General features: G+C 42.0%; 1 protein-coding gene across 3 annotated transcripts in view; it reads right to left on the bottom strand.

The window, feature by feature from the left end:
- The window catches only part of mcamb (melanoma cell adhesion molecule b), a 133246-nt gene extending 111319 nt beyond the window's left edge, over positions 1-21927 (bottom strand). For 2 of the 3 annotated variants that reach the window (XM_063038205.1, XM_063038203.1), the window contains exon 1: positions 21782-21927. In XM_063038205.1, coding sequence (XP_062894275.1) covers positions 21782-21866 — 85 coding nt within the window. In that variant the 5' untranslated portion in view covers positions 21867-21927. The remainder of the gene's footprint in view (positions 1-21781) is intronic. The other variant, XM_063038206.1, reaches the window with a different exon arrangement.
- Positions 21928-24410: the final 2483 nt, after the last annotated feature.

The raw sequence follows: 24410 nt of genomic DNA, 5'->3' as shown, positions 1-24410 counted from the left end.
AATGAAGCTGGTGACTTAAACTGATTACATGAAGCAATCAATTACAGGCACGTTTAAGTTATTGAAGAGTAACTCTGATGCAATGACTTCCCACTCAGTACACTCATCAGCTATATCCCAGGGCCAAATTCTCAAGTACAGCTGACCCAGCAAATGGGATCTCTGCAGATTAAAACAGTTGCCAATACCAAAATTATGGATGTTCTAATTTCATAACAGAGCAACTGTCAGATAAAATTATACTACAATGGAATTGTTTTTATCTCACCCTATAGTATTAAATTTAAAGTGGAACAGTACCCAGCTCAGACGTGAAGGACTGATTGGCTCAGTCTTTGCCAAATGGGGTCAGTGTGAGACATGCTAAGCTCAAGGATATGGCTAATACACAATACAGTGAATTATGTGAGTACAAGAGAGGGCAAGTGGTAAATGGAACTGAGTTCAGCTGCATTCCATAATGAGCACAATGAATCCCTTTTCTCAATAACAAGCTCAAAGCAGAAGCTGCTATTTGAAAGTTGCTGCTTTGCTCTCCCCTCTGTTTCGAAATCAGAAAAATATCTGGAAAACACTCAATGGTTTATGAAGAAACACTCTGACATGCGTTAAACATATTAAGCCATGGCATCAAAAACAGATCACAATTGTCAGCCCAACATTTTAATGGTAATTTAAAGCTTTATTTATTCCATTTTGTTTCATTGCTGAATCAGCCTTTGATAATGAAACCAGGCCGTTGCATCAATATTTCGGTTTACTGGCACTTTGGTAGAATCCATGGCTAAAATGTGTACCAATGCAACGATGAAGGCAAGAAATACTCGCGTGCCGTCTTAGGAAACAAGCAGAACTTCTTTGTCAAGCATCCTAAAGGCAGCGCAAGCAGTTTATTTTGAAACAACACATCTGTCCCTTTCTTGGTAACGTTGCAGATGCGGGAAATCTGAAATTTGTTTCTAATTTCAAATTTCTAACAACTGTTTTCTGCACACTGTGAATTGGTTCTCTCTAAATGCTCTCATTCATTACCTGTCTACAAATTGGCTATAGTTAATTACAAGCTTAGGCATGATTAAAAGTTGAGGTTCCCTACCAGCTGTCCCACAATCTCTTTGACCCACTACTGTCAGGAAGGAGGTACTGAAGAAACAGGACTAGGACTGGCAAACTGGGTAACAGCTTCTTCCCTCAGGCTGTGAGACTAATGAATACCCTGCCAACACTGAGGTCTCATTATTAGGACAGTGAGCTGTTTACTGCTTATCTGCACTGCGCACTACATGCATTTTGAATTATATTTAATAAATTTACTAATGGTAATATTTTGGTTTATATGCTGTGTTTGATATATGTTTTGTGGGTGCCCTGTGGCCCAGAGGAAAGTTGTTTCATTTGGTTGTATATATGTACAGTCAAGTTGACTATAAACTTTAACTTGAACAATTGTGACACTGGGACAATCGTAGGTTTCACTCTATCCTGGACATTCCACTCCGCCCTTGTCTGCAACTTTTAACAGGCTTGCATTCAGGATTTTCCAATTAAATCAGATTCTCTCTCCGTAGATGCTACCTTTCCTTCTGAGTAACTCCAGCATTTTCTAGTTTTATATAAATCGATGTTCTAGAGTCATGTTCTTTCTATTGCTAATAGGAATATTAGCAATAGAATAATTGATCAACACAAATTAATCTGTGTGAGGTGCTTTATCCTGGATCTGCCCAAACTCTCTGGTTTGTGTTGCCGATTCGCCCACACTAACCTTTCCTGGAACAAACACCTGTCCTAGCTGACCGTCAAAGGCGTCCAGTGAGGCAGAGCAGACGCCAGAATTAGAACATATATTAGTACAACACAGAAACAGGCCCTTTAGCTCACAATACTTTCACATGGTTTATATCACTGTATTCCCTGCATGTTGACACTCACAACACGCTGGAGGAACTCAGCAGGTTGCCCGACCTGCTGAGTTCCTCCAGCGTGTTGTGAGTGTTGCTTTGACCCCAGCATCTGCAGGTTATTTTGTGTTTACGATTCCCTGCATGTTCACGTGCCTCACATTTTGCTATGTATCTGCTTCAACCACCCTCTCTACTTGTGTTGCCTCTTTCAGGGAGGCATTGATTTGAACCACAAGATGCCAAAGGTGTCAGATTATGAGTAGTTGCTTCTATATCTCTGATAGACTTTATTATCTAACCCAGGGGTTCCCAACCTGGGGTCCACGGACTCCTCAGTTAATTAACGGTAACAGTCCACGGCATATAAAAAAGTTTGGAACCCCTGATCTAACCATTGTCTGATTGTTTTGGAAAAGGTTATGATTTATTCGAGAAGATTTAATCTGTGCAAAGAGATTTTAATAATTTGAAAAAGGAATGTAAGCAAGGAGAAAAACATTCAATTGAAATACCGTAAATTGCCAGCAAATAATAAAACAAAATAATTGAAGTAATCCACTTCAATTTCCTCACAGAATCAGTGACTCACTCAGATGAATAAATTGGTGCTCTTACACCTGCCAGCCCTGGTTTCAAGCCGAGGGGCCAGATGTGAAGTGCACCTCCCACTCCGCATCACACTCCTACCTTGTACTGATAGCTAATGTCAACTTGCAGTCTCAGATTTTTGTCCATGTTCAACCAAACACAAAGATCTGAGGCTGGATGTTCTTTTGCATTTGGTATGAGAGTAGGCACCAAACAGCAATGTCAACAGTGTGTGAAGGTGGATTCCTATGCCTGAGCTTTGACAAATTGATGTTCATGACATTCTGACTCACTAATTCTTTAATACCATTTTATTTTACACTTTGTAAAGTCTAGCATGCTTTAAATTCAGTGACAACATTTTGTTAACTTCGCTTCACTGAATGAAAGGAAGTACAAAGCACTGAATCCTCTATAACACTGAAAAGCTGGAACAATCAGTGGCTCTCTGTGTGGTCTAAAAACACATTTAAAACATCCTGTCAAAAAGCATTTCATCAAATTAAACTGGAATCTTAATTAACTGCTTCTAAAATCAACAAACTGCTGCTAAACCCAGGACAAAGGAGGAGAGTAGCGAGCTAGTTTGCAGTTTCCTGGTTTTAAAACTGCATTGCCTTCCTGCCTTTCATTAGCAATGTCCAACAGGACATCGCATAGCTTTTCACTTAAAATAAAAACAAGACAGCTTTTAATAGTCTGTGGATATCCAAACGTTGGCTTTCATTCATCTTCTCAGACCCACCCCATCCATCAACTCTCAATTTTGCAGCTTCATTCCTAGCTGAAACTTAAAACCACTTCCAAGTGTTCCTCTCCCTGCCACTCTCTACCCTCTCTCCCTCCTTACCACTCTTTACACTCTCTCCCTCCCTACCACTCTCTACACTCCCTCTCTCCAACTCTCTACACTCTCTTCTTTACACACCGATCTCCATCTCTCTCATATTTATTTACAATATCTGACACTGTAGAGCTTTGAACAGCGAAGAAAGTTAAGAGTAACGCATTCAAAATGCTGGAGCAACTCCGCAGGTCAGACACACCTATGGAAATGAGTAAAATTAAGTATGCGTCCACTTGAGGGACAATAAACGGATCTCTAACGAGAGCACTAAAAGCCTACCATTTCCATTCATAACTGTCAAATCAAATCTTTCATCAATTCCCTGATTACTAGAACCCTAAAAAAGTCTGTGAAATATGAAATGGATGGAAAGATACACAGTTCACACTGCTTCACTGTTTAAAACCATGCAGTTTTGATGATTACTGCCTAATGCTTTCAACAGAGATTACAGAGGCAAATCGACTCAATGACTAAATATCATATGGGATGGGGTCAGCAATTCACCCATCGGGTCCACGAATTTAAACCGAACTGAGTATCTACTTTAATGCATGATCTCAACTGATTTGCAAAATGTCAGCTTTTGTAACCATGATCAGTCAGTTTAGACACTGGCGGTGTAATGAGTAATCAGAGCAGTCAGTTGAGCCCATTCTAGAATAGAAACTTGAAGTTAAGTATCACTGGAAACAAGACAGCTTATTCTCTGGTCACTGACTGTTCTGTACTCCCAGAATGAGTGAAGCAAGTGGCAGGGATGGAGAGAAGCAACCACAAATCAGAAGCCATATATACAGTGCCTGTGAAAAGTATTCACACCCCTGTTGGAAGTTTTCATGTTTTATTGTATTACAACATTGAATCACAGTGGATTTAATTTGGCTTTTGTTTTTGATGCTGATCAACAGAAAAAGACTTTTGTGTCAAAGTGAAAACAGGTCTCTGCAAAGTGATCTAAGTTAATTACAAATATAAAAGAAAATAATTGATTGCATAAGTATTCACCCCCTTTAATATAACACACTAAATCATCACTGGTGCAGTCAATTGGTTTTAGAAGTCACACAATTAGTTAAATGGATATCTGTTTTTGAAGACTTGTATGCAGTCAAGGTGTTTCAATTGACTGTAGTAAAACTACACCTGTATCTGGAAGGTTCAACTGCTGGTGAGTCAGTATCCTGGCAAAAACTACACCATGAAGACAAAACAACACTCCAAGCAACCCCAGGAAAAGGTTATTGAAAAGCACAAGTCAGGAGATGGATACAAGAAAATTTCCAAGTCACTGAATATCCCTTAGACAGTTAAGTCAATCATCAAGAAATGGAAAGAATATGGCACAGCTGTAAATCTGCCTAGAGCAGACCGTCCTCAAAAACTGAGTGACCGTGCAAGGGAACTAGTGATGGAGGCCACCAAGAGACCTATGACAACTCTGGAGGAGTTACACATTTCAGTGGCTGAGTTGGGAGAGGCTGCACAGACAACAACTATTGCCCGGGTGTTTTACGGTTTTATGAAAGTGGCAAAGAGAAAGCCACTGTTGGGGGAAAAAAACACATGAAATATCGGCTAGAGTTTGCTAGAAGGTATGTGGGAGACTCTGAAGTCAGCTGGAAGAAGTTTCTATGGTTTGATGAAACCAAAATTGAACTTTTTAGCCATCAGACTAAATGCTATGTTTGGTGTAAGCCAAACACCACACATCTTGCCTTGAAACATGGTGGTGGCTGCATCATGCTGTGGGGATGCTTCACTGTAGCAGGCCCTGGAAGGCTTGTGAAGGCAGAGGATAAAATGAATGCAGCAAAATGCAGGGAAATCCTGGAACAAAACCTGGTACAGTCTGCAAGAGAACTGTGACTTGGGAGAAGATTATCCTTGACCCCAAGCATAAAGCCAAAGCTACACAGGAATGGCTTAAAAACAACAAAGTTAATGTCTTGGAGTGGCCAAGTCAGAGTCCAGACCTCAATCCAATTGAGAATTTGTGGCTGGACTTGAAAAGGGCTGTTCACTCACGATCCCCATGCAATCTGACATTTTGTGTTTAATAATTGTAATAAATTTAGACCAATTTGTAGAAATTTGTTTTCACTTTGACATGTAAGAGTCTTTTCTGTTGATCGGTGTCAAAAAAGCTAAATTAAATCCGCTGTGATTCAATGCTGTAAAGCAATAAAACATGAAAACTTCCAAGGGAGGGGTGAATACTTTTTATAGGCACTGTGCATTAAAAACAGCAAAGCACCATACTCAACCTTGCAATACAAAAAAAATTACAGCACATCCATCGCATGGCACCATCTCTTGTGTATTTTTTCATTTGAAATGTGCTTTAAATTATTCTTTGTGTAAATAAATCCCTTCTGATACCAGCTCTAAATAAAAGCATTAAAAAATAGGACCAGAGATAGGCATTTGATCTTTCTAACCTGCTCTACTAGATCATGGCTGATCCAGCATGGCCACAACATCGCCTGCCTAGTCTCTTGCCATTGGCTCCTATTCCCTTCTAGTTTAAATACTCATCCACCACAGTCTTAAATATATCCCATAACTCACCTGCCACAGGTCTCTAGGGTAAAGAATTCCAGAGAATTCCTACTCATTACCTTTTTAAATGTGCAGCTCCGTATTTTGAAACTCTGCCCCACTGGGTCCAGATAACCCCACTAAGTTTATTCTTTATATTCTATCTACTCCCTGAATAATTATTAACCAGAGGCTATTCTTTCAGTAGCCACCCAATCAACCAGAAGAATGCCATCCCATCCTTCTATATTCCAATGAGCATTGACATAACCTGTTCAACCTTCCTTCATATGTCAAGCCCTTAATCCCAGGAATCGCTCTAATGAAGCTTCACTGCCTTCCTAGTATATCCTTCCTTTAACATGGAAACCAAATCTGTATGTAGTCCATGTGCTGTCTCTCTCCCCGTAGCACATTTCAAATCTCTGTCAACATGAACTCCTGAACACGATCTGATTTTGTTCACTAGGATACAAAGGATATTTTCAATACATCAAAATATTTGGGCAAGGACTTTTTCACCTAAACAATAACAAAAGATGTTGTCCTACATTTGAAAAACTAGCCTTTTTCCTTATAGAAGTGTAACTAACTAGAAAGCTACAATTGGGGTCTCAGAGTTCATCTCTTGCTTTCTATGGTAAATACTAACAATTTAATCTTAAATAATGTAGGGCACAATAAAAGAGCTTACAGAGGATATAAACATTAAAAAATAGGACCTATGTGGTTGATGCTGATAAGGGAACTGAAAAATTGGAAACGGAATTTAATCCAGAGAGTTGAGAAGCACAACAAGACAAAGGCACAAACAATAACTGAGTGGACACTGAGTGTTCTGCTCTGAAGGAACAAAGAACTCTGGAGACTGTGACGCTGATCCTTGGATCACAAAATGGTGACATCAGGCAGCTCCATTTATAAGGCCCAGGATCCCTGAAGTAATTTTTAAACTACTTTTGAAACCTGCCACTTTCAACAAATATGCACTGATCTCTTTTTTTCTTTTACACTTTTCAGAATTGTGTCCTCTATAGTGCTACTTCTTCCTCTTCCAACCAGAATACAACATTCTGTATTTCCCAGAAATATATTTCATCTGCCACAACCATCAAATTCTGCTGGATCATCTGTACAGTACGTGAACTACAAAGGATTTATGTAATATAGGGGGAGAGCAGGACATTGAAGGCAATTTGGTTCTGCCATAAACTCACTGAATGGTCTATTCCTATTTCTGTTTCCCTTGCCAAATCATGTCACTTCCTCAATGTACCCAGCCAACTTATAACCCATTTTCAAACTTTATCCTTTTAAGAAACAGAGACCCAGATGACACAATGTTGTTGTGAAGTGTGACACATGCTCTTTGAACTAGGACTCCCTCAAACTCACAACATGACAAGTTAGATGTGATCTTTAAAATAATTTGTAACATTGCTACTGGTAATTCATTTCTGTGTTTTTAAAAATAAATTTTAGGCCTAATTATAGCTTGAACATTGACGGCTCCTCCGTTGAGATGTTCAAGAGCACCAAATTTCTTGGTGTTCACCTGGAGAATCTCACCTGGTCCCTCAACACCAGCTCCATAGCAAAGAAAGCCCAGCAGCGTCTCTACTTTCTGCGAAGGCTGAGAAAAGTCCATCTCCCACCCCCCATCCTCACCACATTCCACAGAGGTTGTATCGAGAGCATCCTGAGCAGCTGCATCACTGCCTGGTTCGGAAATCGCACCATCTCGGATCACACGACCGTGCAGCGGATAGTGAGGTCAGCTGAGAAGATCATCAGGGTCTCTCTTCCCGCCATTACAGACATTTACACCACACACTGCACCCGCAAAGCTATCAGTATTGTAAAGGACCCCACGCACCCCTCACACAAACTCTTCTCCCTCCTGCCATCTGGCAAAAGGTACCGAAGCATTTGGGCTCTCACGACCAGACTATATAACAGTTTCTTCCCCCAAGCCATCAGACTCCTCAATACTCAAGAGTCTAGACTGACATCTACATCATTTATTATTATATTGTAGTTTGTCCTCTACTGTGCCTATTGTCTTGTTTATTATTTATTGTACTGCCCTGCACTGTTTTGTGCACTTTATGTAGTCCTGTTCAGGTCTGTAGTCTAGTGCAGTTTTTATGTTGTTTTACATAGTCTAGTGTAGCCTTGTGCTGTCTCACATAGTCTAGTGTAGTTTTGTGTTGTTTCATGTAGCACCAGGGTCCTGGAGGAACATTGTTTCGTTTTTACTGTGTACTGTACCAGCAGTTTATGGTCGAAATGACAATAAACTTGACTTGACTTGACTTGATTGTCACCATGTGTATTTTGGTAGGAAGAAGAAAGAGGTCACATGTATCTTGGATTGTAAGAATAATGTTGTATTAGAGACGCATAGGATCTTGGTTATGGATACACAAATTACAAAATGGTAAATCAAAACTGTGGTTTATATCTGGATGAAAAGCATGTTGTAAGGACCTGGTTTGAAATAACAGTAGCTTGAAATCATAAGTGTGTTTTTGGTTCTTTGTGCAGAAAATGAGGGAGAAAATAAATAATTGGAACTCAGCATAGATCTATGCTCCAAACAAGTAGAGCAAGCAATTACAGATTATTGCTGCAACTCGGGTAAAAGTTAATCATATGATTTAATTCTTCACCAAGGAACTGAGCTTAAAGTCAGACTCATCCTTTAACAGCCAATGCCAAATATGTTAGTTCCTCAATTTTGGTTTCTATACTATAACAAAAGATAATAGCAGCATTTTAAAAATGATGAACTATGAGAGAGGGACTGAACAATCAAAACACATTGTGATTTATGTTAGTCTCCATCATAGCCAAATCATAACACAAAAGCAGCAACCATTCTGGCAGGGCGATAGACATTTTTGGTATGCCTTTGTTGTCAAAGAGAATGGCCAAAAGCCAATACTTTACTCAGTCCCTCAAGCATCTTTACAATCTTGTTGGATACTGTCAGATCCAAAACCCAACAACTTCTCCATAGCAGGTCAAGAAACGTTTGCGCTTTGACATAATGAGTTTTTAAGAAGAGTTTCAGCAACACTGTGACTTCAGTAATATTTACACCAGCCTAACCAAAGGTACAATATCCACAAGGACACAGGATGCCAAACTTCCACCTGATTTTGATATGGTTCATGGACAATTTTCATTGGAGCTTGGCACTGCCCGTAATAATTATTACATGAAACATTACAGCACAGTATAGGCCCTTCAGTCCACAATGTTGTGCTGAACTTTTAACCTACTCTAAGATCAATCTAACCCTTCCCTCCTACATGGCCCTCCATTTTCCTATCATTCATGTGCCTAAACATGGCTAATATGTCTGCCTCTACCACCACTCCCGGCACAGCATTTCATACAGCCTCCACTCAATGCAAAAATTTACTTCTGCTACGCTCCCATACATTCCTCCAAACATATTAAAATGATACCCCTCTTATTAGCCTACAAAGTCGTCTCTGGCTATCCACTCGATCTCTCTTATCATCTTGTACACCTCTATCTAGACATCTCTCATCTTCCTTCCGCTCCAAAGAGAAAGGCAGTAGCTCGCTCAACCTGTCCCCATAAGACATGCTCACTATAACGTAACACGTGCCTTGCAGTGATGCAAAGGAAAGGAGAAAGGTGTGGCAAAGAATGCAAAAGTAGGCATGAATGGCCACCAAATTTAGTTTCCACTGGCATTTGCCTTGTGTTACAATATTTCTGTTCATGGTCAATTTCTACTTATATTGGGATTAAATGAAAATGCAAGAATAGAACAAATGGGTATCAACATTCAAAAAAACTTATTCTGTACTGAGAGTATTTCTCAGAACTGGCTCCCAGTTTCTTTTTTTTATTATGGAAAGCAACTCAGGGACATGTCATGGCAATGATGGGAATACAGCAGATAAGAGTTTGCTCAAAACTACAAATTACTTTTAATAAAATGGATTAAAAATAATGGAAATATAATTTGAGTTTGTTTGTCATTTTCAGCACAAGTAGGACATAAGTGCAGCCAGTTGGATGGCTTGAAATATCAGAATCAGAATCAAAATTACATTTAATATCACAGGCATATGTCGTGAAATTTGTTGTTGCTGTGACAGCAGTACATAATAGAGAAAAAAATGTGAATTACCATAAGCATATATATATAAAATAATTAAATTACATAAGTTGTGTAAAGAAGTAGTGAGGTAATGATCATGGGTTCAATGTCCATTTAGAAATCAGATGGTAGAGGGTTTGTGCAGGAGGCTTCTGTACCTCCTTCCTGATGGTAACAATGAGAGGAGGGCACGCCCTGAGTGATGGGGGTCCTTAATGATGAATGCCACCTTTTTGAGGCATCGGTCCTTGAAGATGTCCCGGATACTCTAGAGGCTAGTGTCCATGATGGAGCTGACTGAGTTTACAAGTCACTTTAATGTGTCTACTTTAATGCGAGAAGTATTAGGAACAAGGGTGATGAACTTAAGAACATGGATCCGTACATGGAACTGCAATGTTGTGGCCATTATAGAGATTTAGCTGTCACAAGGGCAGGAATGGCTGCTGGATGCTCTGGGGATTAGGCGTTTCAAGGGGACAGGGAGGGAGGTAGAAGTGGTGGGGGATTGACGTTGCTAATCAGGGATACTGTCACATCTGCAGAAAGGGAGGATGTCATGGAGGGCTTGTCAACTGAGTCAGCATGGGTGGAAGTCAGAAACGGGAAAGGAGCAACCACTCCATTGGTAGTGTTCTATAGTCCCACAATAGTAACAGAGACACTGAAAAGTAAATTGGGAGACAGATGTTGCAAGGTGCAAAAAAAAATAGCAGGGTTGTTGTCATGGGGGAACTTCAACTTCCCTAATGTTGAGTGCACCTCCTTGGTGCAAAGTTTGGATGGGGCAAAAGTTGTTAGGTGCATCCAGGAAGGATTCGACAATAAGAGAGGCCATACTGTATCTGGCGCTTGGCAATGGACCAGGTCAAGTGACAGATCTTTCAGTGGGATAGCGTTTTAGAGACAGTGATCACAACTTCCTGACCTTTACTGTAGCCTGGGATAGGGATAGGAGCAGGAGCAGACAGTATGGGAAAGTACTTCATTGGGGGAGGGCATATTATGATTTGATTAGGCAAGAACTTGGAAGAATATACTGGGAACAGATGTACTCAGGGATATGTGCAACAGAAATAAGGAGGTAGTTCAGGGAGCACTTGCATGAAGTTCTGGATAGGCTTTTCCTGTTGAGGCAGGGAAAGGATGGTAGGGTGAAGTGACAAAGGGGAGAAGGAAGCATACTTAAGCATAGTCAAGAGGGAGGAGGAAGCATACTTAAGATTTAGGAAGCAAGGATTAAACAGGACTCTTGACAGTTACAAGGTAGCCAGGAAGGAGCTTAAAAAGGGGCCTATGAGAGCGAGAAGGTGACATGAGAAGACATTGGCAAGTAGATTTAATGAAAACTCCAAGGCATTTTGCACGTTTGTGAAGAACAGAAGGATGACTAGAGTGAGGGTAGGACTGATCAGGGATAAAGGAGGACACATGTACCTGGAGTCAGAGGAAGTAGGGCATGTCCTTAATGAGCACTTTGCTTCAGTATTCACCAGTGAGAGTGATTTAATGAATGTGAGGACTGCATAGAACGGACTAATATGCCGAGACATGTCGGCGTTAAAAGTGAGAATGTACTGAAACATTAGGATAGATAAGTCCTCAGGGCCCAATGGAATAATTATTTATTTAGAGATACAGTGTGGAAAAGGCCCTTTCAGCCCTTTGAACTGCATCACCCAGCAACCCGTGACAACTCTGATTAAACCCAAACCTAATCATGGGACAATTTACAATGAATAATCAGCCTACCTGTTAAGTCTTTAGACTGTTGAAGGAAACCGGAGCACCCGGAGAAAGCCTATGCATTCCACTGTGCAGAGACTCCTTACAGAGGACGCTAGGATTCAACTTTGAATTCTGACACCCTGAGCTAACCGCTACGCTACCGTGGCATTTGGTATCCATCCGATTGTTCGGCTGGAGGGCGGTCACATAATTTGTCCCAGGTTACTATGGGAACCAAAGGAACAGATTGCTGTACTGATTTTTCATCCTTACTGGCCACAGGAGTATCTGAAGATCGGAGGTGGCAAATGCTATTCCTTTGCTGAAGAAAGGTAACGGTGATAATCTTGGGAATTATAGGCTAGTGAGTCTTAAATTGGTAGTGCACAAACTATTGAAGAGGATTCTTAGAGACAGGATATGCAAATATTTGGAGAAGCATAGTCTGATTAGGGATAATCAGCATGGCTTGACCTTTGGGACAGGCTATGCCACATGAACCTGATTGAAATCTTCAAGGAAATGACAAAACAAATTGATGAAGGTAGAGCAGCAGATGTGGTGTCCATGGATTTAGTAAGGCATTCAAAAAGACAGGAGGCATGGGATCCAGGGAAAGCTCACTATATGGATTCAGAGTTGGCTTATCCACAGAAGGCAGAAGGTAGAAGGCAGAAGGTGATAGTAAATGGAGAGTATTCTGCCTGGAGATCAGTGACTAGTGGTGTTCCTCAGGGATCAGTTCTGGGACCTCTGCTCTTTGTATAAATGAGGAAGAGGAAGGGTGGGTTAGTAAGTTTTCAGATGACACAAAGGTTGATGGTGTTGTGGATCGTGTAGAGGGTTGTTGTAGGTTACAACGGGACATTGATAGGATGCAGAACTGGGCTAAGAAGTGGTAGTTGGTGTTTACTCCAGAAAAGTGTGAAATGATACATTTTGGAAGGTCGAATTTGAAGGCAGAGTACAAGTTAATGACAGGATTCTTAGCAGTGCAGAGGAACATAGGGATCTTGAGATCCACATCCATAGATTCCTCGAAGTTGGAAGTTGAGAGTGTAGTTAAGAAAGTTTATGTGTATTGGCTGTAATTAGTTGGAGGACTGAGTTCAAGAGCCATGAGGTAATGTTGCTGCTCTTTAAAACTCTGGTTAGATCACGCTTGGAGTGTTGTGTTCAGTTCTGATCTCCTCATTATACGGAGGATCTGGAAGCTTTAGAGAGTGTGCACAGCAGATTTACCAGGATGCTGCATGGATTAAGAGGGCATGTTTTATGAGGACAGGTTGAGCAAGTTAGGGCTTTTCTCTTTGGAACAAAGGAGGATGAGAAGTGACTTGATAGAGGTGTATAAGAGACGAGGCACGGATAGAGTGAACAGCCAGTGCCTGTACTGCACTGCATTTGTTCTATGTAACTGACATCAAAGGTTTGCTTGAAAACTTTCTATGACTCCAGAAATGACTCTGTATACATGCAAAATGTAACATAAGGATTATCCACACTTGCTCCAAGAGTTTGCAATGTGCTTTATTTAGACTTTTCTTTGAAAATAGATTTCAAGGGAGATTAAAGAGTGAAATACTCTTTCACCTCCAGCACCTGGCCTTCCGTCTTGCCCAGACAGATGCAATGAACATGTCGCTCATGGCTCTGTATGGATTTAGCCTGAGACATTCTCCACCCAGTTCTTCGTAGGCACTGATCCAGTAGCAATTTACAATGGTGGGTGTTACATGGAATTTTGCCAGGTAAAATGGAGAATACTTTAGTTCTTGAGGCTAAAAACATATCATGTAACATACATTTAAACTAACACATTCAATTGCTAAGATGCATTAGTGTATAAATATTCTTGCCATTCATCTAGGGTCATGGTCCAATGACTAGAAGTTCAAAGTTCAAAGTAAACTTTATTTTCAAAGTACATACATGTCACCATATACAACCCTGAGATTTATCTTCCTGTGGGCAGACTCAGCAAATCTATAGAATAGTATTGATAACAGGATCAATGAAAGATCAACCAGAGTGCAGAAGACAACGAACTGTGCAAATGCAAATATAAATAAATAGCAATGAATAATGAGAACTTGAAATAATAAGATAAGGAAGTCCTTAAAGTGAGATTATTGGTTGAGAGAACATCTCAACAAATGAGTGTAATTATCCCCTTTTGTTCAAGAATATTGATGCTTCAGGGGTAGTCACTGTTCTAGAACCAGGTGGTACGAGTCCTGAGGCTCTTGTACCTGCTACCTGATGGCAGCAGCAAAAACAGAGCATGACATGGGTGGTGGGGATCTCTGATGATGAATGCAGCTTTCCTATGACAGTGTTTCATGTAGATGTACTCAATGGTTGAGAGGGCTTTACTTGTAAAGTACTGGGCCGAATCTGCTACCATTTGTAGGATTTGCCATTCAAAGACATTGGTGTTTCCATACCAGGCTGTGACATGGCCAATCAATACATTCTCCACTACACATCGAGAGAAGCTTGTCAAAGTTTTTGATGCCATGCTGAATCACCAGAGACTCCTAAGGAAGTACAGGTGCTTTATATGCTGGGTCCAGGACAGGTCCTCTGAGATAGTAACACCCAGGAATTTAAAGTTACTGACCCTCTCCACCTCTGATCCTTCGATGAGGACTGGTTCATGGACCTCTGGTTTCCCTCTCCTGAAGTCTACAATCAGTTCCTTGGTCTTGCTAACACTGAGTGAGAATTTGTTGTTATTACACCACTCAGCCAAATTTCCAATCTCCCTCCTGCGCTGATTCATCAACCCCTTTGATGACAGTGGTGTCATCAGCAAACTTGTATATGGTGTTGGAGCTGTACTTAGCCACACAGTCATAGATGTAAAGTGAGTAGAGCAGGGGGCTAAGCACACAGCTTTGTGGTCACCTGTGCTGATGGAGATTGTGGAGGAGATGGTTTTGCCAATCTGAACTGATTGGGGTCCACAAGTGGGGAAATCCAGGATCCAATTGCACAAGGAGGTATTGAGGCCCAGGTCGTGGAGTTTGCTGACTAGCTTTGAGGGGATGATGGTGTTAAGTGTTGACTTGTAATCGATAAAGAGCATCGTGATATACGCGTCTTTGCAGTCCAGAAGAGCCAATGAGATGGCATCAGCTGTGGACCTGTTGCTCTGGTAGGCAAATTGGAGCGGATCCAAGTCGTTTCTCAGGCAGGAGCTGATACATTTCAACACCAGCCTTTCAAAACACTTCATCACCGTGGATGTAAGTGTCACTGGGCGATAGTCGTTGTGGCAGGTTACTAAGTTTTTCTTGGGCACCGGTACGACTGAAGACCAAGAAGCAGGTGGGTACTACACACTGCTGGAGTGAGAGGTTGGAGATATCAGTGAACAACACATGCTGTCAAAATTCTGCCAAACAGGTATGTGGCTTTGCCATCCATACTGCCAAGATGATAAATGGGTAGAGATACGTTCAATGAGAAGGGACATTTTCATACCAGCTTCCCAAAGGGATTAAAAGATGAATATAATCATGAGCTTGTACTGAGCACCAAAGGTATTGAGATTCATATAATTTCAATTTCTGGAGTCCAACAGTAAATGATTTGTACTGAATGACAATACTGACAATAGTAATCAGGCTTGATTTCTGGTGCTATCATGCAAATTCATTTGGTTTGCATTTATTCTATAACTAATGAGACTTGTAACACACACAAAATGCTGGAGGAACTCAGCAGGTCAGGCAGCATCTATGGAAAAAAGTATAGTTGATATTTTGGGCCAAAACCCTTTGGCAGGACTGGTGATAAAAGATGAGGAGTAGATTTAAAAGGTGGGTGGAGGGGAGAGAGAAATGCCAGGTGGAGGGAGAGGGATGAAGTAAAAAGCTGGGAGGTTGATTGATGAAAGAGACAGAAGGACATGGAAGAAAGAAAAAGGGGGGAGGAGCACCAGAGGGAGGCGATGGGTAGGCAAAGAGATAAGGTGAGAGTGGGAAAAGGGGATGGGAAATGGTGAAGGGGGGGGGGGTTGTGGTGAGAGACCTGACTGGAAGTTTGAGAAATTGATGTTCATGTCATCAGGTTGGAGTGGAGGCTACCCAAACGGAATATAAGGTGTTCCTCCAACTTAAGTGTGGCCTCATCACGACAGTGGAGGAGACAATGGATGGATATATCAGAATGGGAATGGGAAGTGGAATTGAAATGGTGGCCACTGGGAGACCCCGCTTGTTCTGGCGGACGGAGCATAGATGCTTGGCGAAACAGTCTCCCAATCTACGTTGGATCTCACTGATATACAAGAGGCCACACCGGGAGCACTGAACACAGTATATGACCCCAACAGACTCAGACTCACAGGTGAAGTGTTGCCTCACCTGGAAGGACTGTTTGGGGCCCTGAATGGTGGTGAGGGAAGAGGTGTAGGGGCAGGTGTATCACTTGTTCCGCTTGCAAGGGTAAGTGCCAGGAGGGAGATCAGTGGGGAGCGATGAATGGATAAGGGAGCCGTATAGGAAAGCAGAAAGTGGGGTGGGGGGGGAGTTGGGGGTAAGAAAGATGTGTTTGCTGGTGGGATTCCATTGGAGGTGGCAGAAGTTTCGGAGAATTATGTGCTGGTCACGGAGGCTGGTGGGGTGGTAGATGAGGACAAGAAGAATCCTCCCTAGTAGGGTGGCATGAGTATGGGGTAAGAGCAAATGTATGTGAAATGGAAGAGAAGTGGGTGAGGGCAGCATTGATGGTGGAGGAAGGGAAGCCCCTTTCTTTGAAAAAGGAGGACATCTCCTTCATTCTAGAATGAAAAGCCTCATCCTGAGAGCAGATGCAGCGGAGACAGAGGAATTGAGAGTAGGGGATGGCATTTTTACACATAACAGGGTGGGACGAGGTATAGTCCAGGTAGCTGCGAGAGTCCGTGGGTTTGTAATAGATATTGGTGGGTAAGTGGTCTCTGGAGTTAGAGACAGTGAAGTCATGGAATGGTAGGGAGGTGATGGAAATGGAGGAGGTGAATTTGAGGGCAGGGTGGAATTGGAGGCAAAGTGGATGAAATCGACAAATTCGACACACAAGAAGCAACACCAATGCAGCGGTCAGTGCAGCGTAGGAAAAGTGCGGGACAATCACCAGCGTAGGCTTGGAACATAGACCATTCCACGTAGCCAACAAACAGGCAGGCATAGCTGGGACCCATACGAGTGCCCATGGCTACCCCTTTTGTCTGAAGGAGGTGGGAGGAGCCAAAGGAGAAATTATTTAGAGCGAGGACAAGTTCCGCTAGACAGAAGAGAGTGGTGGTGGAGGGGAACTGGTTGGGCCTGTTGTCCAGAAAGAAACGGAGAGCTTTGAGGCCTTCCTGGTGGGGGATGGAGATGTACAGGGACTGGACATCCGTAGCGAAAATAAGATGATGGGGGGCCAGGAAACCTGAAATCCTTGAAAAGATCAAGAGCATGTGAGGTGTCACAGGTGTAGGTAGGGAGGGACTGAACCAGGGGGATAAAACAGAGCCGAAGTATACTGATATGAGTTAGGGCTCATGAGTTTTGGGCTGAGCTCTTCACCAGGACTGGAAAGGAAGGGGGAAGATGCCAGAAGTAAAAAGTGGGGGAAGGGAAGGAGGCTGGCTGGAAGGTAATAGGAGAAGTCGTGGGTTGGGAGAGATAAAGGGCTGAAGAGGAAGGAATCTGATAGGAGAGGAGAAAGGGAGGGAGGAGAGAACCCGGGGGGGGGGGCGGCGGAGTGATTGGCAGGTGAGAAGAGGTAAACGACCAGAATGGGGAACAGAAGAAGAGAGGAGGAGGGGGGAAAATTTTTTTACTGGTAGGAGAAATCAATATTCATGCCAGCAGGTTAGAGGCTAACCGGACGGAATATAAGATATTGCTCTTCCACCCTGAGGGTGGCCTCATTGTAACACAAGATAAGGCCATGAATAAAAGTGAGACTTGCATTCAGCAAGGTATAAATTCAGTCATGTGGCAGTGTTTTTTTGGCATAAATTGCTATCGAGCTTACATACTCGCAAATGGCAACCAACAGCATTCATCCCACATTCGGGGATAGCAAGGTGTCCATGCAGAAGATGTAGAGGGTGTCAGAGGTGACATCAGTTTCTGTGTATCTGCAAGCTCCTTTTGAAACTAAACCATGGATATGTCATTAGCACAAGGTGTGAACCGGGCAAAGTTAGCCTTAACAGCAAGGACACTCCTATACCTGCACTATTTAAAATGAACCATTAGTCAGTTAGAAAAGATTCACATTCAGATTGATCGTCAAATAATTGTGGAACTCATGTCCAGAGTTAGGAAGAGCGCGCAGTCAGAAACATAAAATGCAAGAGCAAAGTGATGGTACAACTGTAGAACCAGTAGCAAGAGAAGAGGGCTGAAATACACCACCCAAGGAGCCTTAGGAAAGAGATGGCTGGAAGCCTGGAGATAAAGAAAGTTCATGGGAATCCTATCCCATTCTCCTACATCCAGCCCCAAGAAAAAATGCAGTTGGAAAGCAGATTTATTTAACAGTAACAAATACATCTCACATTCTGCAGATCCATATGCCTGCCAGGACTCCTCTCCTTGTAAAGATGAAGGTCATTGTCACTCCAACTATTTAACCACTGGACTAGGTCTGAATCAGCCTGACATGAAGATATGCTTTAAACACCATTCTAAAACAGAATACACAGGGAAGTCAGACTAATCCCGGACTGTTGCTGTGTAGTCATGCTGGAGTGGAGGGGGATGGAAATTGGGTGTGTTCAAAACTGGCTTAGAACCAAAAGTCGTCAAAACCTTGAGTGCTGGCAACCCTTGGCTGAGTGATAAAAGTACTAATCTTTTGATAACTTTGAGCATACATCTAGAAAACAATTTCAACGTATGCTTCTTTATAAGAATTTAAAGCATTCTTTCATTGGGTGAAGATACAGCCATATCCTCAAGCTTTTTAAAAATATATTTTGTTTCTAAATATATCTTCTTACAAACTGAAAACTTCCATTTTTAATCGCTTCCTCCAAATGAACATTGTCATAGGAGTGATACAAGTAGCATTTTGAGCATTTTCCCAGTGGTTCATGTCAGCTACACTATATAATCCAAAACTTTCCAACATTCTCCTTCTGTGGTAATTTAGTATTCATATCAGTTATGCTTTTGTTGTCAAATTGTTGTACCTTGATTTTCTCTTACCCAGAGATTCATTACAATTACATTTTCTCCTTCTTTGCTTCTTCTTGTTCTCCTGTACTCTACACAAATCTACAGTCAAAGGTATTGAACAGTTTACAACAATTTGCACAGAAACTAGTCCTTGATGTGGTTCACAGTTCCAACCTTCATCATGTCAGCTGTGCCCCACCCACCACTTTCTCAGGAGAGCTAGGATGGACAGTCAATGCTGGTCTGGTCAGCAGTGCCCAGATCTAGAAACATGAGCATTGTGCCCAATTATCTCAGTCTGCGTGGTTGTGCCTCGTTGACCTGCTTTCAAACCATTTATTCGTGTGTAAGCTCTGAGCAGGGCTTGTTCACTGAGGGCTTCCTACTTTGGCAGTCCAGTCCCAAATGTTGGTTTACATCAAAGCGGTTGCTGCAACAGAGGAGTTTTACCAGGATGCTGCCTGGTTTGGGGGACATGTGCTATGAGGACAGGTTTGACAGGCTGAAGTGGATTTCGAGAGCAGCCGAGGCTGAGAGGAGATCTGATAGAAGTTTACAATATGAGGCATATAGACAGCCGGTGTTATTTTCCCAGGACTGAGATGTCTAATACCAGAGGGCATCTAATAAAGGTGAGGGGGAAAAAGTTCAAAGAAGATGTGTTTTTACATAGAGAGTGGTGGGTGTCTGGAATGCGCTGCCTGGGGTGGTGGAGGCAGACAGCATAAATGTTTAAAGCTCTTTCAGATAGGCAAACAGAGAAGGCAGGGGATGAGGGTATTATTAATGGGGGGGGGAAGAGGGATTAGATTAATTAGGAATTATTGTTTTAATTAGTTTGGCACAACATCGTGGGCTAAAGGACCTGTCCTGTTCTGCTCTGAAGGCGTTTAAAGGAGGGACAATCATGCATAGCCTAATGGTTAAGCAGTTAAGCACGAGACTTATATAAGAAGTACCATCCTGTACTTGATTTGGCACAAACTGGGATCATTCTCAGAGCCAATGCTGCATTGGTCTGGGTGAGGTAGTTGTCCAGTTCTCAGAAACCTAAAACGTGACCCCTGGTGGAAAGAGCGAGCAACGCTTATCACCATCCGGGGAGAGGCTAGAGGCTAACAGGCTGGCTCACCTCACTGAATTGGGGGCGGGGGGGGGGGAGCTATTGTTTGAAGCCTGAATCAAAGACGGCCACTTTGGGACCACATCAAGACGACTGAAGAGATTGTTATGCCGTTCAGAAAAATGCTTTGATTCAAAAATGGAGAAAAATGACTAGTTGCACTCTGGCACTGAAAATGGGTACATTGGTAATAATTTTAGAAATGAAGAAATGTCTCTTGAACTAAGATCAGAAAGTTTCATGGACTAAGTACACAATGGAAATGATATCTGAACCGAGTAGTACAACCAACCCAAGAATTAGTAGAGGGGATATTAGAACAAGTAGCATTCAAACTTAACTACAGAAGAATAAATTAGGAAAGAGCGAATTGCTAGTAAAGTTTAAAAATAAAGTCTCAGAGAGATGGAAAACAGTCTTAATCTGCATGCATTACTCTAACATGTATGAGCTAATGAATGCCCACAGAGTTTAGGTTCTGGGGTGGGGCTGAATGACATTCAGCATTCTGGTAAAGACTAACTCTACAGTACATAATCCCAAATTAGTTGAACCCTTACCATTAATAGAAAGGGAAATTAATAGACTATAAAACTTTTGTTTAATCACTGAGCAGTATGAAATCCCATATAATCTAACAAAACTATTCTTACTCTAGGGAGTGGCTACCAGCAGATTTAAGACTCCCTAAACTCTAAAGCTCAGAGATCTGTCTGTAAGAAAACAATCAACGCCTAGGTCCTGAAATAAGATAGGTATAAACAACAACAACAATTAGTAAAGATACTATAGATTTTTAAACTCGGTTCCTTAGGCTGCTTTACATCCACAGATAATTTATCTGAGCATCTGATCCACAGTCTCCTCCACTTTATCACAAGCTGAGTTGAGTGAAACATGTTTGAGAATTTATTAATAGATTTTAAACATTTTGAATTTACATGTACACATTTAGCACCGGGATAATTCCTAAATAATCTTGGTGGAAGTTATACGTAAAACATATAAAGTTTCTCAGGTGAATATTCCAATTATACTGCCTGGCGGCAATTTTATAAAACATTTTGCGGACTCCAGAAACTCCCGAAATAGAATGGTTTCTGCCCGTTTGCTGTTTTTCTTCATTAGATATCTTAAAGCTTTGACTCTTTCTCACATTTCCTTGCCTCCAGCACGTTTTCGAGGACCCCCAGAGTTCTTATCTCGGTCAGTAGAGTTCCCTGCCTCGCCACTCACGGCTCCACTTTTCTGGCAGGGATCTTCCTCAGAAGACGCGGGTTGCCGCACACCTCGGATTCCGCATTTTTAAAAAACCGCGGTACTGTGCGGAGAAGTTGCAGCACCCGTCTGCTGCGCCGATCCCGCAGGAATTTTGATGCTGGATGTTCCGAGATTTAGGCAACGCTCCCGGGACAGTAGCCCCTTTCCTAGGACTATTCCCATCTCCTATATCAGTGCAAGCTCGAACTACAGGTTCCCATCAACATTTACCATTGCAAATCTAAATATCAAAACAAATCAAGCACAAAATTCACTCTGTGCAAACTACCAATATTTTCCTTACAAAATTCCACAAATTCTTGCAATTCTTTTTCTACTGATCTCAATGGTTTGAGCCCGTTTCTGTGCCATGTACAAACAGTGCGGATCCGCTATCATTAGACACCTGGAACTAGGGAGGGTTCTCCGCTCCCGCAGCGGAGCCTGAGGCGGGCTGGCCCCTCTCTCGGCATCTCTTACCTGGGATTGGAAGGATGAACGTCAGCAGGGTCAGGCAGAAGCTGCCGCTAACTGATGCTCGCCCCGGTTTGACCGCTGAAGACATGTTTCCACCTAGAGCTTAGGAAGAAGAATGAGAGATTGAGAGAGGCAGCGGCTCAGGAGTGAGGCGAGGCATTGGAAAACAGCCAAGCCCCACCCACTGGAACGAGCCTCCGCAAATATATCCAGCAAAAACTGTGTTTCTGGTATAACAGAAATACATTTGCCGCAGAATGATATAGTAATTTGCATTATTATAACATCCATAACATAGTAAAACATCCCAGGGTGTAACTAAAATTTAACACCGTACCACCTAAAACGAGAACACTAAGCAACACTGCGAATGCTTGAAATGTGAAATATAAACAGAGAGTGCTGAAAATAATCCTCGGGCCCCATTCACCGAGAGAGAAACAGTTCACATTTGAGGTCGATAACTTTTCTTGGAACGGAAAAATATTACAGATAAAACAGGTTTTTAGGCAAGAGACAGGAAAGGGTGGGAACCATTGAAGAGAGTGGTGTTGAACTTTTATTGTGGAGTGGCAAAGATTTGGTCACAGTGAGGTTTATTGGGTCAAATCTTGTTTGCTGGGGTTGGCAGTTCTCATGTTCAGTTGTTTAAACTTCAGAACGGGACGCTGCTGCATTCCTGCTCAGAGGTCTCGGAGTTGCTGAGTGACAGGTTGCATAGTCTGCCGTGGAATCGCCACTCAGATCCTATCCTAGGTTACAGCTGGCAGAGGAGGCGAGACCCTTTGACTTTATTGTGGATTTGAGGCTAGGGGATAGGAGGTAAAGATTTTGAAGTTTTTCTTTTTTAACCGACAACTTGTAAATTAGAAGCAAAATGAAAAATTTGAATGTGGCGTCTATTTCAATAATCATAACTTTGTGCACCTTTCGCCTCAGAACACTGCAGTTCGAGGCGTCAATGATTTAACTTCCTTAGCAGCGAGAAACAATCAACGGAACGGCATTGTCCCGAGCACGGAGCTCATGCCCAACTCTACAGAACCATCAATGGAAATTCGATTAAGTCCAGTCCCATTTAGGTTTCTTTTTACAAACAAGAAAAGATCTGCAGCTGCTGGAAATTCGAACAACACCCACAAAATGCTGGAGGAACTCAGCAGGCCAGGCAGCATCTCTGGAAAAGAGAACAGTCAACGTTTCGGCCCGAAATACCTACTGTACTATTTTCCATAGAGGCTGCCTGGCCTGCTGAGTTCCTCCAGCATTTTGTGTGTGTTGCTTAGGTTTCTTTTTAATATTTTGGCCCAAGCAGGCCAAGACTGATTGTTGTTTTCTAGTTAGTGGCTTACTATTTGTAACCCTAAAGAAAACCCACCTCCATGGGCCTTAATGTTTACTCCAGTCATTAAACTAAATGGGCCCAATTAACAGTAAGAATTCACATACATGGTTATGTATTCATTAATATAATCAATAAAAAATGGAAAAATATATGATAATCTTACCCTATTCCTTCCAACGTTTTCCATTAGTTTAACAAGCTTCTATGGTTATCCATTTAAGTGATTATCCATTTAAAGTAAGTGTATTTTCAAAGTACTTATATGTCACTATATACTATATTCATTTTCTTGCAGGCATTCACAGTAGAACAAAGAAATAGAATAGAATCAATGAAAAACTACACAACATGTGAGAAGAAGACAACCTGTGCAAATAAAGAAAGAAAGAAAGAAATAATACTGATAACATGAGTTACAGAGGCCTTGAAAGTGAGTCCATAGGTTGTGGAATCATTTCTGAGTTCAGGCAAGTGAAGCTATCCAAACCGGTTCAGGAGCCTGATGGCAGAGGGGTAATAACTGTCCCTGAAGCTGGTGGCGTGTTATCTAAGGCTCCTGTATCTCCTTCCCGACAGCAGCAGCGAGAAGGGAGCATGGCCTGGATGGTGCTGAATGATGGGATGGGGTTTGCCTGTGACGGACTGGGCTGCACCCATCACCTTTTTTTTAGGCTTCTCCATTTCTGGGCATTGGTGTTTCCATACCAGGCTGTGATGCAACCAGCCAGGATACTCTTCCGCTGTATATCTATAAAAGTTTGTCAAAGTTTTAGATGACATGCTGAATCTGTGCAAGCTTCTAAGAAAGTAGCGGAATTGTAGTGCCTACTTTGTAATGACTCTTATGTGCTGGTCACAGGACAGATCCTCTGAAATGATAACACTGATTCTCTCCATCTTTGATTCCCCGAATGAGGACTTTTTTTCTTCCTGTAGTCAACAAATCAGCTTTTTAGCTTTGCTGACATTAAGTGAGAGGTTGTTGATTGTGCTGATGGAGATTGTGGAGGAGATGTTGTTGCCAATCCATACTGACTGGGGTCTGCAAGTGAGAAGATTAAGGATTCCATTGCACAAAGAGGTATCAAGGCCTATGTCTTGGAGCTTAGTGATTAGATTTGATGGGATAATGGTATTAAATGCTGAGCTGAAGTCAATAAAGAGCATCCTGATATATACATCTTCATTGTCTAGATGTTCCAGAGCTGAGTGAAGAGCCAATGAAATGGCATCTGCTCTAACTCCAAAGTGAAAAAAGTCATCAGCTACCCTCACCGCAACTCTAAC

This window comes from Mobula hypostoma, chromosome X2 (assembly GCF_963921235.1).
Source record: "Mobula hypostoma chromosome X2, sMobHyp1.1, whole genome shotgun sequence".
NCBI classification, from domain to species: Eukaryota; Metazoa; Chordata; class Chondrichthyes; order Myliobatiformes; family Myliobatidae; genus Mobula; species Mobula hypostoma.
The sequence above is the reverse complement of the archived record's forward strand: the minus strand, read 5'-3'. Positions and strand labels throughout refer to the sequence as shown.